Raw genomic sequence first — 15492 nt, forward strand, 5'->3', positions numbered from 1 at the left:
CAAATCGTGCGTCTTTTTTTGTAGACTTATTTTTGATACCGAATATCTGTAACTGCATTCCGAATATTTTTTCTCATTGAAATCTGATCGTTTAAACTAATATTTCGACTAGTTCGTTCGAATTTATTCCCGCCTCGACTACACCTGCCAAGTTGTTGGCGTTTGAAAATGTTTATATCCTATGTAGTGCAGTCAGTATAGTCCGAAGAAGTTGTACAAAACGCGCGAGTGCTCGATCGCATTCTTATTGCGCTCCGCGAGTGCAAGTTTCAAGTGCAACTGCTCGACCGAGTACAAAAATCTCCCCATGCTGTATTTTTCATTTAGTTTGCTATTGTGCTGTACGCAACAAATTTCGCGGTACAAAAAATTGACACAGAAAAAAAATTTAGAATAATTAGCCAATTAATTGGTTTACTCGCATTGTAAATAAATAGTCATCTATATAATCACTGGTCAATCATGTACGCAGACGAGGGTAAGTTTAGAAAAAAAAATTTATCGTAGCATATAGCGTGAAAAAGCTACTCATTCTTTAAATATCTAAGCCAAATGTGTGCCAAGTTTCATATTATACTTGCATGACTTCTCACTTGGCCCAGATGCACCGGTCGAATATATATATACCTAATCAGCACACTCTATGCACAGACAAAAAATACGAAATGTTTATATACGAAAAAATCGCTAATCGATCCGTATAATCAGACGGCGAGATCGAAGGCGCCGACGAGGAGATATCGTCGCGGGTCTGGCAGGAGGCCTGCTGGATCGTGATCAACGCCTACTTCGACGAGAAGGGCCTGGTGCGCCAGCAGCTCGACAGCTTCGACGAGTTCATCGAGATGTCCGTGCAGAGGATCGTCGAGGAGTCGCCGGCCATCGAGATCGAGGCCGAGACGCAGTACCTGGACGGCCAGCTGGACGCGGCCGGCTGCAAGCACCTGGTCAAGTTCGAGCAGATCTACCTGTCGAAGCCGACGCACTGGGAGAAGGACGGGGCCCCGGCGCCGATGATGCCCAACGAGGCGAGACTGCGGAATCTGACCTACGCCGCGCCGCTCTACGTCGACGTCACCAAGAGCGTCGTGAAGAAGGAGCCCGACGAAGGAACCGCCGGTATGGGTTTCGACGATTTCTTTTATTTGTTTCTACTAACGCGTCGCACGAGTGGCATTTTTGACAACACTCCATTGAAACGTAAACAAAATACAGTTCTAGCCGAAACGCAGCATCAGAAGACGGTCATTGGCAAGATTCCAATAATGCTGCGCTCCAAATATTGCTTTCTCGCCGGTCTATCGGACCGCGATCTCACCGAGCTCAACGAGTGCCCCCTCGATCCCGGCGGTTACTTCATTATCAATGGATCGGAAAAGGTTTTTCTTTTTCAATTTCCATCGCTGTTTCATTGAATCAACGTTATAAAATATAAGAATTAATCGATATAGGTGCTGATAGCGCAAGAGAAAATGGCAACCAACACGGTATTCGTGTTCGGAATCCGAAGCGGCAAGTACGCCTACAAGACTGAAATACGATCGTGCTTGGAGCACAGCTCGCGTCCGGTATCGACTTTATGGATCAATATGATGTCCAAGAGCAGCTCGGTAAGTCGAATAACGAAGTCAAACAATGGGCCTTACATTATAACGCGCAATAAATGATAACATTTGTCATGCGACACGACGCGCAATCGACAGTCGATGAAGAAATCGGTCGTCGGTCAGCGCATCGTCGCGATCCTACCCTACATCCGCGAGGAGATACCCATCATGATCGCGTTCCGCGCGCTGGGCTTCGTCGCGGATCGCGACATACTCGAGCACATCATCTACGAGTTCGACGATCTCGAGATGACGGAGATGCTGAAAGCCTCGCTCGACGAGGCCTTCGTCATTCAGGAGCAGGACGTGGCGCTTAATTTCATCGGGACGAGGGGCACCAAGCCGGGCGTGCCCAAGACCAAGAGGATCAAGTACGCCAAGGAGATACTGCAGAAGGAGACACTGCCGCACGTCGGCTGCAGCGACTACTGCGAGACCAAGAAGGCCTACTTTCTCGGCTACATGGTGCACAGGCTGCTCGTCGCGGCGCTCGGTCGCCGCGAATTAGGTACCATATCACCCCTAATCGATTTATTACATCGACTCGGTGTTACGATATCGATTCTGCCTGCCAGACGATCGAGACCACTACGGAAACAAGCGACTGGACTTGGCCGGGCCTCTGCTGGCCTTTCTATTTCGCGGACTGTTCAAAACCCTCACGAAGGAGGTGAAGATGTACGCGAAAAAGTTCGTCGACAGGGGCAAGGACTTCAATTTGGAGCTGGCGATCAAGACCAAAACGATCACCGACGGCCTGAGGTACTCTTTGGCCACCGGCAACTGGGGCGATCAAAAGAAAGCTCATCTGGCCAGAGCTGGAGTTTCTCAAGTTTTAAATAGGTTTGTTGCAAAATCCTCACGTAGCGACCAGAAAATTATCATATTAAAGTACATTATGTTTGATTACTTATATAGAACTACTCTGACTTTGCCACTAGCAGATTCATAGATACAGAGATACTCGCCATCTAGTGGCGGAGGCTGGCTTTAATTATGAGTGAATTTTCATATCTTTTTTTTTTACAACCAACGAAAAAAAGAAACATCTATTAAAACATTAATTTTCATCCAAAACATTTAAATTTGAGAATAGAATTATAAATAATTTTCGTTCATTTTTTAAATAAATGTAAGGCTTAGATTTTTATGCATTCTTTGTACACTTTATAAAAAAAAAAAACAATGAATCAGCACTCGTGCATTAATTCAGTATAACTTGGAACAAAAATTGAGTATCGTCATTTTTATTACTACGTTCGATTTTACATCAAATCTGAATAATTTAAATGGTTTGGTCTCGCTGAAGAAAAAATCACGAGCAAAAAATACGAAACCGTACACACCGTTGCAGATTGACGTTCACCTCGACCCTGTCGCACTTGAGGCGAGTCAATTCGCCGATCGGCCGGGACGGCAAACTGGCGCGGCCGCGACAGCTGCACAACACCCTGTGGGGCATGCTGTGCCCGGCGGAGACGCCCGAGGGCCAGGCCGTCGGCCTCGTCAAGAATCTCGCCCTCATGGCCTACATAAGCGTCGGCTCGCAGCCCCTGCCTATTCTCGAGTTTCTCGAGGAGTGGTCCATGGAGAATCTCGAGGAGATAGCGCCGAGCGTCATCGCCGAGGCCAGCAAGATCTTCGTCAACGGCTGCTGGGTGGGCATACATCGCGATCCCGAGCAGCTCATGACGACTCTCAGGTACGGATCTCGGTATACAATTGTGACGTTTTCCACTGGCGTAAAACTTTTTCGTACTCGTTTATATAGAAAGCTCAGAAGGCAAATGGACGTGATCGTATCGGAAGTATCGATAACTCGGGACATCAGAGATCGAGAGATCAGAATTCACACGGACGCTGGAAGAATCAGTCGGCCTCTGTTAATCGTAGAAAATCAGAAATTGCTACTTAAAAAGTACCACATAAACATGCTGAAGAAATTCGAGTACAGATGCGATGGGTAAGTGTGCGACCTATAAGCCGATCGACTCGACTGTAAATATGAATAATTTTTTTTTGTACACAGGTGGCAGGAACTGGTGAGCAGCGGCGTCGTCGAGTATATCGACTGCCTCGAGGAGGAGACGGCGATGATCGCCATGTCGCCGGAGGACCTGAGACAGGAGAGATCGTACGCCTACTGCACGAGCCACACGCACTGCGAGATCCATCCGGCCATGATTCTGGGCGTCTGCGCCTCCATCATTCCTTTCCCCGATCACAATCAGAGTCCTCGCAATACCTATCAGGTATCATTGTTGTTATAAATTTCCATCTCAACTCTGCTCCGTTGAACTTGAAAAATTAAAAAATCGGATCGCAGAGCGCCATGGGCAAACAGGCGATGGGCGTGTACATAACGAATTTCCACGTGCGCATGGACACCCTGGCCCACGTTCTCTACTACCCTCACAAGCCCCTCGTGACCACGAGGTCCATGGAGTACCTTCGATTTCGCGAGCTGCCCGCCGGCATCAACAGCATCGTCGCGATCCTCTGCTACACGGGCTACAATCAGGAGGACAGCATCATTCTGAACGCGAGCGCGGTCGAGCGCGGCTTCTTCCGCTCCGTCTTCTATCGCTCGTACAAGGACTCGGAGGCGAAGCGAATGGCCGATCAGGAGGAGCAGTTCGAGAGGCCGGATCGGCAGAGCTGTCAGGGCATGAGGAACGCCATTTACGACAAGCTCGACGACGACGGCATCATATCGCCCGGATTGAGGGTCTCCGGGGACGACGTCATCATCGGCAAGACCATGATGTTGGCCTCGGACGACGACGAGGTATAATTAGCTGACTTTTCTCGTCTTTCTCTATGCGGTAAAATAAATTTGAGATAATTTGCAGTTGGAAAGCTCGATGAAGCGCTACACCAAGAGAGACGCCTCGACTTTTCTGCGCAACAGCGAAACCGGCATAGTCGACCAAGTCATGCTGACCCTCGACAACGACGGATATAAATTTTGCAAGATTCGCGTGCGCAGCGTCCGAATCCCCCAAATCGGCGACAAGTTCGCCTCTCGACACGGTCAAAAAGGTAAAGTAGTAAAAAATACATCGTGCGGTATATTTGACGCTCATAATATCTGTGCCTATAGGAACATGCGGAATACTCTACCGCCAGGAGGACATGCCGTTCACGAGCGAGGGCATAACTCCGGACGTGATCATCAATCCGCACGCCATACCGTCGCGCATGACGATCGGCCATCTGATCGAGTGCATCCAGGGCAAGGTGTCGGCCAACAAGGGCGAGATCGGCGACGCCACGCCCTTCAACGACGCCGTCAACGTCCAGAAGATCTCGAGCCTGCTCATGGAGTACGGCTACCAGCTGCGCGGCAACGAGGTCATGTACAACGGCCACACCGGCCGCAAGATCAACGCCCAGGTGTTCCTGGGCCCGACCTACTATCAGAGGCTCAAGCACATGGTCGACGACAAGATACACAGCAGAGCCAGAGGACCCGTACAGATTCTCGTCAGGCAGCCTCTCGAGGGCAGAGCGAGGTAGGTATTGCGATGAAAAAAAAAATAATTTAGCGGATTTATAATTGCTCTACTTTGATTAATTAAAGGGACGGAGGCCTGCGTTTCGGAGAGATGGAGCGCGACTGTCAGATCAGCCACGGTGCGGCGCAATTTTTGCGAGAACGACTCTTCGAGGTCTCGGACCCTTACAGAATACACGTGTGCAATTACTGCGGACTCATCGCCATAGCCAATCTCAGAAATAATACCTTCGAGTGCAAGGGTTGTAGAAATAAGACGCAAATATCCCAAGTCAGATTGCCCTACGCCGCCAAGCTTTTGTTCCAAGAGCTCATGTCCATGAACATAGCGCCTCGACTCATGACGCAATGATTCTTTTTCTCACTTTGAAAGCGAATTAGATCGTCGTGCTCGAGGTTTGGAAGAAAAGTAATAATAAGTAGAGTAAGGGGATATTGAATTATGCTCATTATATTTTGAGCCTATAGAGATCGCTTTGGTCGATTAATAATTGTGTCTCTTCTAAATTTTATTGGGATAGACAATGATCGCAGCAGCAAAAAAAAGGAATTTTTTGTTTTTAAAAATTTTCTGAATGATGACGGAAAATCGATCGATTTATATGTTTGATTTGATGATGCAATCATTTGTTGAAATTTCGAAAGTCGTTACATTCCCAAATAAATGCTCTTTTATCATTAGATAAGCAGTATATTGATCGTTAATCGAGTTAAAGTTTAAAAATCAAAATATTGTGTGAAATATGCTAAAGCTTCCTTAAGTTCAGAAGTTATCTCAATTAATTTTTAATTGATATAAAAATAGTTAAGGTTGTAACATATTAACATTATAATACGCAGTATTTAATAATGAAATGATATAATTGATGTGAAAAATAACTTGATTTAGCAAAAGTTCACTATGTGCTATAACTTGTTAATTTTAAAACAATCAAATAAGTCCCTTTTCTTGAAGGAAGAATTAAATAAAATCTGCTAATAGAACTATGATCAAGCTAATATCATTGATCAATTCATTTTTAATGATTGAAAGTAAAAACCAAATTCCATAAATCATGAAAGCAGTAATATTAATACATAGAAGTATACAATTATGTACAGATAAAATGACTTAATTGCTCATTTATCTTTACAGCTGTAGCATGATACTAAAATTCATTGAAAAGCGTCATGGTTGAATTGTATTGAAAAGATAACTTTTTTGAAATTTATAAATAACAAATAAGCTCATTTTACACGAAAATAGTTGTATTTTAATTCAGGATTTTGAAGATTAATACAAGCATTTTTTCGACTAGTATAAACATATTAAAATATACATCTTTTAAAAATATTTACAATACATATTAGATCAATAAGATCAATTAAACTAGTTTCTTAGAAACTAATCAAAATTTATTTTTTAAAACTATTATGAGTTATTTGTTTTTTCAACGTAACATACATCTAATAAACAAAACTTAGCTCTACAAATTGGACAAGTACACTTTGAAGATAGCCAAGTTTCAGGTGCGTTTTGATCCTGTCTAGATGCAAACCTAGAAATATAAGTGCAAACAATTACTTTATAAATATTTGTAAGATATATAAAGCTGAAGTAAAAGCAAAATTATGTAAAATAGTTGTCAATTAAGGCAGACATTTAAAACAATTGAAACATTTAAAATGTCCTAATACACTGCCTTATGTATATTTTTATTTAAAGTAAATAATTTAGCATACCACTTTGCTATGCACTCAGCACAATACATTGGTCGACAGTAGCAGGCAATACAATTAGAATCAGGAGTTTGGTCTTGTGTTATACAAAGCTTGTTGAGTTTCACATTTGAAAGTGCTTGCATACACATCACACAGTGTTCTAGTTCCTAAAAATTTTAATATATTTGTAAGATTTATGAAAACCACAGAGTAAAAATAATAAAAAAAACATCCTTACTTGACTAATAAAAACTTTAGGATTCTTGGCAATCTCTTCTTTGAAAGTGTCAATAAACTTTTCTAATATTGTTTTGTGAAATACTATATTATCAAGAACAGTAATTGGTCTAATAATTCTATCTTGCAAATCTTTGAAATCTGCAGAGTTTAATCTAATGTCGAATTTTGTGGCATTGGGCCGGGCTGGAGTTACCTGAAAAAAAATGGTTGTTTTCGTTTAATTTCAGTATTAAAAAAAGCTATGTACGCAAAAATCAATAAAATCTAAAGATAGACTCACTTCTATATTAACAAATTGAACTTCTCCTTTAGCGCTTGCTGATGGGGCATGTGTATCAGTTTTATTGACAACAAGCGATGTATCACTTTGATGAGCAAAATGTAAATTATAAGGAGATATTTTTATGATCCAATTTTCTGTAACGACTACTTTCGTTATCTTATTTGTTTCAATTGTGTACTTGTCAATTCTGTAATAATCATTAGTTTTTTTAGATTTTTTAGATATACATATGATCTTATGTTTCAACAATACATTACCTTCTATACTCAGCATTTATATCATTTGCAATAGATGAAAAAGTTGAGCTATCATTACAGTATACTAAAAGATTTTTCACAATTGGATGAGTTTTCCATTTACTGTTGTACCAATTTGAAATTTTAACCAATATCGATATTGTGTAAATTAATGAACATGTGAATAAAATTAGCGTCCAAAAATTCTCAGAGATTGAAAAATATTCATTGAAATCATCAGATGGTATCAAAAATAGTCCCACAAAATATACTGTAAATAAAATAAAAATTGTATAACATTAAAAAATAACTAATAATATTAAAACACTGGTAATATTGAAAAATCGTACATAAAAAAAAATTTAATAAATGATCAAAATAAAATTTTTATCCATTTAAACTTACGTAAAGGCAACATTGAATGTATCAACAAAGTAATACAACTTCTTCTAATGTGATATTGAATAAATTCATTACTTTCGCTACCCAAAGCTCCAGAAAGGAGCGTCTTTATCGTTAATCCAGCCTCTTCACATTCAGTAGGAGGATAAACAATACAAAACGAAATCAAAGAGTATGCTACAGAGTAAGTAATTATGGAAGACGACATTTTCTATAAATTTTTCTTATCTAACTCTTTTTACTAATAATGCTGTAAAGATTGAGTGACATTTGACACCTCTAGTGAATGATTTAAATAAAATGGAACATATTTAAGTACTCAAGTGTTTAAAACATCTCGTTAAAATTATAAACTTAATAGAGTTTAAAAAATATTACACATTCGCTCTTTTTATTGACGAGATAAAATAAAATGATCACGCAATTCGATGATAGATGCTTGTCTATTAAAACGAGTGAATATTTTCGAAAAAATTCAATTCACAAGAGACACTATAACACACGACAGAGATAGAAAAGTAATTTTTCACTGTGGGAAAAAAATATCGAAAGAGACGTGTCAGAATAAGTTATTGTAGCAGTAACTAGGTGGCGGTAACATCGCTAATTTGGGTACGAAAATGTATGCTCACGCTAAAGTATTAGTTTATAATCGAAAAAGTTATTGCTAAATATTCATTATTTATAAGTAGCACTCAATGAATGTAAATAACCACGACAATTATTTAAATTAAAACTTTATAAAAAATAAATGCAGCAATTAGTTAATGGAAAAATTTTTAATCCAGTTTTATTTTCAGATTTGTCATTAGTTTTTTTCATATAATTAAAATAATGGACTTAGAGCCAGTACTTGTTACTGTTTACACAATTGAAATAAAATTTTTTTTCTTAAAGTTAAACTTATGTAAAAACTTACTGAATAATTACAATTGTTATGAATATAGATTTAAATCTAAAAAATATTACATTGATCTCAGAACTTTTTCAAGCAATGCACATACATGATTGCTGTCACAAATGTATGTATACCTTTATATATAAAAAATATTTTCCTGAATTTCATGTAAATTATAATATGCATTATAATTATAATTATGAATACTAAATCAGTTAATAGGAAGAAATAATTCAACCGTTACGATGTTACTTCTTCAGTAGTTCCATCGAATTCCAATTTAACTTGGCACCCATCTTGTAACCCTTCAACATCCACTTCATTGGCAGGAGCATTCAGCATGTTCAATGTAACTTCAGTTGACTTTACCATCACACTTTGATTATTTGACGCTTGTTTGGGAGTCTGAATTTGTTGAACGTTTGTCTGTTGCTGAGGTGTTTGGGCATGTTGATTCACAACCTGTTGTTGTCTTACAGGTATTCCAGCTTCTTCAAATGCTTTTTTCTTTAACGTCGTTCGAATTTGAGACCTGTAACATAAAAATAGTTAAAAGTAGATACAACTTTTGACGAAGAAATTGAGATTAAGCTATTATATATTTATTTAGAACTTACACAGTTCTTCTTTTGATGTGATCACTGATTTTGTTTAAATCCTCGCTAAAAGTTTCAACAGAACGACGAAGCATCTCAATTTCTTCATCTGTCCATTTACTGTGAAAATCAAACCCAATTGTGAGTTAAAACTAATAGACCTTTAGTGAGGATGATTATTAATAGAAATAGTAGATATATTTACCCTGAAGGAGAGTCTGATGTCTGATGCAACTCCATCGTCATTTCACCTAATTTGTTGAAAGCTGCACCAGCAGCGGTAAAAATTTTACCAACCTATAAGATATTATTATGTCAAGTATAATTGTGAAAAAAATTGAATTACTCTCTAGTTACATAAACAAACGAAATTTCGGAAAAATTAGAACTATTGTAATTATTTGTTAGAAACATCTCAGAACTATGAGTATATTGAAAATAAACAACACTTTCAAATAATGCATCTAACCTCTCAAACTATTGGAAATGCATTTCAATCAAATATGCGAAGGTTTGAAATAAAACTATACAATTGAACAACATTACACGAACCTTTTGTCCACTGTTCTCCATGTCAATGAATATTGCTCACTTATGTTCACTTAAAATTGTCAAAATCTAATAATTGAATTAAACACTGAAACAGCATAGACAAGAGCGTTGGGTCTGCGACAAGCGTTGCCGGCATATGAATGTTTTGGCGGGGTTATGTATATGGTTGTTTCTTTCAGAAATGATATGGCACATGAGCAGTGAGCACATGTCAATATGACATTTTCTTATAGTAAATCACCTTAATTTAAGGCAGAGTTCTAGAGAACAAATAAGACGCAAACTAAACATTAAGTGTCAGCTAAATCTCGTGCTTGTGGTGTAAAAAGGATGGAGTTTCTTCATTGTGTACGCGATAGTTTATGAGCAACAAAAATACAGCGTAAAAAAATACCCAGTCTTTATGGGGATCAAGGGGGTTACGCGTTCAAGATTCATCACAATCATAATCATTAAAACCTGCCTGTACTGGAATTATTGTATTGTTTATTTTAACGTTACGTACTAGATGCTTTGGACTTTTTGGACATTCTTCTTCTTCTTTTATGGCACCATCTAGTGGAGTACTTTTTGGACATGTCTGTGCATACTTTGCTCGGAGGCTCTCTTCGTTGAGGCGAAAGTTGCGGATAGTCGATTCGCCGAGACCATATTTTCTTCCGATTGAAGTTGGCGTTCCACCGTGATCTCGTAGTTCATTCAGTATGTCAATTTTTAGTCCAAGTGCTATCACTTTTTTGCGCTGCCCTTCGAGATCCATTGTAAACAAAAAAAAAACTACAAACGCTGTCTGGGTACAGGAAACGAGAGTGATTCTCGTCGCTCGAGCAACTGTGCCGCCACTGATCGCACTAGGTCCAAATCGACGGTTACACTAACTCGCTTAGGTTTCACAGCATCATACATCATCATAACATAAGGCTATTTACAATGTTTACAATGTAAATTTCAATCCAGAACAACCACAAATTTGAATTTAGTAAATACAAGATAGATCGCCTCTTGGAAAAAGACACTTGAAGTAATTGAGGGTCATCCCTGTCGAACCGCGAATAATTGAAATCGCGTTTAAAAGTCGTATTAAAAAGATACCGAATTGGAGTCGCACAAGGTATTTCATAAGAGTTAATTAAAAATTACTATAAAATTGAAAGCACTAGAAACTATCAATAAGCATGGAAAACATAATTTAAAATTCCACAAAGTCGAGTTCATTTGAAAAGCAATACATAATTTTTAAACAGGTGACATTTATTTCTCACTCGTCGCGGTTGACTCCATATACATCTGCCAAATAATAATATAAAACGTGCTCTATCTTGTTTTTTTTTTTTTTTTTGACAAAAAAAAAACTGAGGGATAGGATTAATTCTACATTTATTAAATTAATTTCAATAATTTTTTGTTCTTTTAAGTCTTTAATTTTCATCAGCATTATAAATGATGTTAGCTAGCTTAATTTTTATGTAACATAGTGCAGTCGTGCTTAGTGCTAGCCATACTCTTAATTAATTTACAATTTGCAGCATCCTTTATCGTCATCGGCTCCTCTTGTAAAGCAGCAGCTTTCTTTGCCAGTCGTTCTCCTCGCTGACGTGAAGTCGCTCGCACGCGCACTCGAGCGTCAATATTCGCTCGACGTGCTCGACCATGTCGCCCCTCAATTTGAGCCCTTGGAGCAGCGGAAAATCGCCGGCCTGGGCTCGTTTCAGTCGTCGCGCGGCGTTGCGATAGCACTTCCAGGGCTGCGGCTCGATCAGGATCGTGCGGCTGCGGCGCGCCACGTCGCGGAGAAATCGCTCGAGACCGGCGTCGCCGTGATTCAGGTGGATCCACATCGTCACGGAGAAGCAAAAGGTCGCGTCGAATTCGTCCTTTAATTTAGAGTTTTCATTTAGATTAAAAAATCTGAAATTTAATTGAATATTTTTACGTGTTATAAATCAACTTACGACTCCATGCCGTCGGAGAAATGACGCCAAGACGTTTTCACGCTCGTCGGAAAAGAAGTCGAGGCATTCGAAGGATATGGATTCCGGTCGTGTGTTTAGCTCGCGTGCACGTTCGATTAACGTCGGATCGAGGTCGATGCCCAGTATCGCTATTTCTTTATCGGGAAGCTTTTCGCTCAAACATTTGTAGAGCTCCACCGTTAAATTCTAAAAAAATTAAACGACAAAATTAGTTTATCTTCTTTAACAATTATGACAAAAGATAAATACTTACCCCAGCATTGCATCCTATGTCCAAAGCAACGAACTTTTTCCCGTCATTTTCGGTCGAGCTAAACAAGTCCAGGGGAAGCTGCTTCACTCTCACTTCGGCCGGATGAAATTGATAGTAGTTACAGAAATTACCGTAACGGCTGGCGCCCGGCTCACCTGCGCTGGGATGCAGTTTGTCGTCGCTCATGATCAGAAATGTCAAAAATAGACACTTTTACTGTAATATTGATCTTTAATCGAATCTAAAACCGTAAACTATATTGCACAAATTTCATTTGTTCAATCGATAATTTTTGAAGTTCTGAGTTCCATTAAAATCGCAAAAAGCTTACGTGTCAAATTAGTCTTTTTTGTACGTCAAAGTTGAGTCTATACGAGACATTACTAGTTGTCATTTATGACAAAAAAGTAAAACAACTCTAAAGCCACGTGCTTCGGCGTATCTCTCTCTCCGTCTCGCGCAGCTGCTCCGCGTTGACGCGTGTTCGGTGCTGCCTCCTGGTAACGATACTCTCAACCATACAGCTCCCCCTTTTCAAATCGACTTTATTATGATTATCGCGATATAATTACGTCAAAACACGACGATCGAGATTTATATGAATGCGAGCGCGCGCGATGGAGCAAAAATTGAAGTTCGATATCGTTACAAGTACGACGGGTCGTGTGACGTTGCCGTCCGCGACCTACATTTTTTTTGTTGTCGACGACGACTTTCGATATCTCGAATATTGTATCGCCTTGGGGTCAAGGTTGATTCCTACGGTGATATACGCAGGGCTTCGTGTCCGCGACATTAATTATTCGCCATTTGGGGGCCGCCCTTCGTTACCTTTTATTTTACGATATTTCAATTTCGCAATAATTGTCGAAGCAGTTCGTTTCGCAACGCTTTTCGATATAAATGCTATATACATTTACATACGCTGCGCAGCTTCTCGAGACAATTGATCATTTTATTAGCACGGAGATATATTTCGCAATTCTTTTTCCTCGAAATGTCTTCTTGTTCTTTTTGTATTGCTGAATATACCCGTACATAAAATATACTCGTACATAAAACAAATATATTTCGATTCTTTTCCGGATACGGCTCGTTTTAAAAGGCCTAATAGATCAGATTGTCGTCGTTGTCGTCTTTGGACACCCTCGTTCACCACCTAGGACGTCGAAAATCGACGCACAGAGTCTCACTTTTCCCTCGTTGCGATCTCGTTTCCGGGCCATTTTACTAAGACATCAATGAAGATGTGTATACACATCGTAACCGAAGCGCAAAACGCACCGCGCTCGGCATGGAGGCTCTTTTCTTCACGCCTACGGAAGTTTTTTTTTCAAAGCCGCATAGGATAGCAAGTCGATCGCCCTCGAATGACCGACTTTTCAATAATAACGACAAGAAAAGCATCCGAGCATCCGAGGGAGATTCTTTTACATTATTGCGCGAGATTCGCTGCACTGTTTACGCCCATTTTCTTATTGATTTCGTATTATTTGCCTTTCAAACGATCTTTAAATATACATGCGGCAGTGGACCGCCCCCAATGGTAATATCGACGTTAAATATCGATAAATAGAAAACCGATTGACAAAAGTTATGATATCGTGTAAGTATACATAATGTCAATAATAACGAGGGCCGAGAAAGCCAAGCGGCGAACGCGGGGCACATCTGTCGCGCGGTTGCAGCTCATTATAATACGGTAAATTTTGCAGTACAACACGTGCGTTACGCAAACTATGCACGCGTATACACATGTACGATAATGAGCGCAAGAGTTGGTCAATCGCGACGATGTCTTCTCTCGGTCGCGGAGGGCAAAAGCTGCGAAACTCCGCGCGGTATTTTATACCATTGAAATGTGCAGCGCGCATAATTGGCAGATGCGACTAATACAATCAACGCTTACGGTGGCAGTCTCCGGCATATATCCGATTTTTCAATTGCCGCTTGCCGCAAACGTTAATTGATTAATCGCGATCCGTGAGCTTACCTCCCGCTGCTCTTATTTCAACCGCCCTTCCCCGGCGCCGGAGAAAGTAGATCACCCGCGTAAAATAATCGTACTTGATACGATATGCGTTACGTATACAATTGTGCAAGTTTGACCGACGAAACGGGACTCGCGACGTTGTGTACAAACGGTAGCGCGTCGACGAAAAAACGGAAACGACAGATACACTCGTCCGCGCGCGCGGTACATTAAAGTGACGGGCTTCCGTTTTAGCGCGAAAGTGCGTGTGTCGTTTCTTTCATTTTTTTTGCCCTCTTTCTCTCGTCCCGCTGCGTTTTAACATCCATTGTACACAACCTTATAACAATGTCCTCGTGCGCACACCGCGAGGACTCGACAAATGCTATGTTGTACTGTTACGACGGTATATATAATGTGCGCGCCGTACTCGGCTTTCACCCTCCTGCTGTCGACCGTTGCGTATACGCATATCGAGGCTTTTTTTGTGTATTTACTCATGGGGAGGCTTTTCTAAGATTTCGATTAGTCATAAAAAAAAATAGGTGGGCGATTTTTTTTCGCTTGATTACGGCTAATGTATAGAAAGAAAAGTAAGTCATTTGCCGGATTTGTAGGAGCGCTCTAACACAGGTAGCTCGCGGCTATATACACTACACGTCTCTCGACAGATGTCATTACAAAGACCCACAAAGGCCTGCTTATGTAAACGGTGGATAATGGCACATTTTCGAAACCCATCGAAACCAACTCGAAACAACGTAAAAGCCTCGTGCTTTGAAGATCGATACATATAAATGACACATTGTGAAAAAAGAAACGTCACATCCCTTGTTCCAAGTTACCACCAATTATTCAGCTTCTCGTTGCGTGGATATACGTGTTGCCAATATTACATTACATTATCGAGCTTTACCCCTCGTCTGCACGCGATGATGCATCATCGTGCTTTATGGGATACGAAATGAGCGTTGAAACGACTCATGCATGGAGAGTCATCGTGAGATTATTATTGGTGACTTTTGGCGCTATGCGAATTACGCTATTGGACCATGTTGAAAACAATTCGCTATCCACGGCCTCGAGGTTCCATCAATCTTACCGATAAGCGATGTCTTATATAGAGGCTTCCGCTTAAAAATACATCATGTGCCTCTCGCGGAGATGATAATGTGCCATACAAGAATGAACTATATTATAAACCGCTCGCGCGCGGGGGAGTGAAGCGCAACGTAACGAAATCGCTGCGCGATAAACGCACA

General features: G+C 40.3%; 4 protein-coding genes across 7 annotated transcripts; 1 reads left to right on the top strand and 3 right to left on the bottom strand.

The window, feature by feature from the left end:
• Positions 1 to 310: 310 nt before the first annotated feature.
• On the top strand, positions 311 to 5815 carry LOC106658585 (DNA-directed RNA polymerase II subunit RPB2-like). The gene is made up of 13 exons (XM_014380590.2): positions 311 to 478; positions 709 to 1119; positions 1222 to 1379; positions 1452 to 1610; positions 1704 to 2115; positions 2183 to 2450; positions 2962 to 3309; positions 3379 to 3570; positions 3637 to 3859; positions 3934 to 4395; positions 4460 to 4649; positions 4711 to 5122; positions 5191 to 5815. Exons 1-13 carry the CDS (start codon positions 463 to 465, stop codon positions 5474 to 5476), a joined length of 3537 nt encoding a protein of 1178 aa, XP_014236076.1. The 5' UTR covers positions 311 to 462; the 3' UTR covers positions 5477 to 5815.
• A 380-nt stretch (positions 5816 to 6195) lies between these two features.
• On the bottom strand, positions 6196 to 8531 carry LOC106658788 (E3 ubiquitin-protein ligase TM129). Its single transcript, XM_014380906.2, has 6 exons — positions 7990 to 8531; positions 7606 to 7855; positions 7346 to 7535; positions 7064 to 7258; positions 6847 to 6992; positions 6196 to 6662 (listed from the first exon to the last, which is right to left on the bottom strand). Exons 1-6 carry the CDS (start codon positions 8192 to 8194, stop codon positions 6536 to 6538), a joined length of 1113 nt encoding a protein of 370 aa, XP_014236392.1. The 5' UTR covers positions 8195 to 8531; the 3' UTR covers positions 6196 to 6535.
• A 215-nt stretch (positions 8532 to 8746) lies between these two features.
• LOC106658850 (chromatin complexes subunit BAP18) lies at positions 8747 to 10944 on the bottom strand. Of its 4 annotated transcripts, XM_023461383.1 has the most exons (5): positions 10600 to 10934; positions 10538 to 10560; positions 9686 to 9777; positions 9502 to 9600; positions 8747 to 9416 (listed from the first exon to the last, which is right to left on the bottom strand). In XM_023461383.1, the coding sequence occupies exons 1-5, from the start codon at positions 10790 to 10792 to the stop codon at positions 9125 to 9127; spliced, it is 699 nt and encodes a 232-aa protein (XP_023317151.1). In that variant the 5' UTR covers positions 10793 to 10934; the 3' UTR covers positions 8747 to 9124. The 4 variants fall into 4 exon arrangements, with proteins under 4 accessions (XP_023317151.1, XP_014236471.1, XP_014236474.1 ...); XM_014380985.2 differs by having other exon boundaries at positions 10538 to 10935; XM_014380988.2 differs by lacking the exons at positions 10538 to 10560; positions 10600 to 10934 and adding an exon at positions 10033 to 10303.
• A 571-nt stretch (positions 10945 to 11515) lies between these two features.
• Positions 11516 to 12684, bottom strand: LOC106658874 (pre-miRNA 5'-monophosphate methyltransferase). Its single transcript, XM_014381020.2, has 4 exons — positions 12590 to 12684; positions 12259 to 12512; positions 11985 to 12191; positions 11516 to 11906 (listed from the first exon to the last, which is right to left on the bottom strand). Exons 2-4 carry the CDS (start codon positions 12442 to 12444, stop codon positions 11571 to 11573), a joined length of 729 nt encoding a protein of 242 aa, XP_014236506.1. The 5' UTR covers positions 12445 to 12512; positions 12590 to 12684; the 3' UTR covers positions 11516 to 11570.
• Positions 12685 to 15492: the final 2808 nt, after the last annotated feature.

Source organism: Trichogramma pretiosum, unplaced genomic scaffold (genome assembly GCF_000599845.2).
Source record: "Trichogramma pretiosum strain Unisexual culture from Peru unplaced genomic scaffold, Tpre_2.0 scaffold2, whole genome shotgun sequence".
Taxonomy (NCBI): domain Eukaryota; kingdom Metazoa; phylum Arthropoda; class Insecta; order Hymenoptera; family Trichogrammatidae; genus Trichogramma; species Trichogramma pretiosum.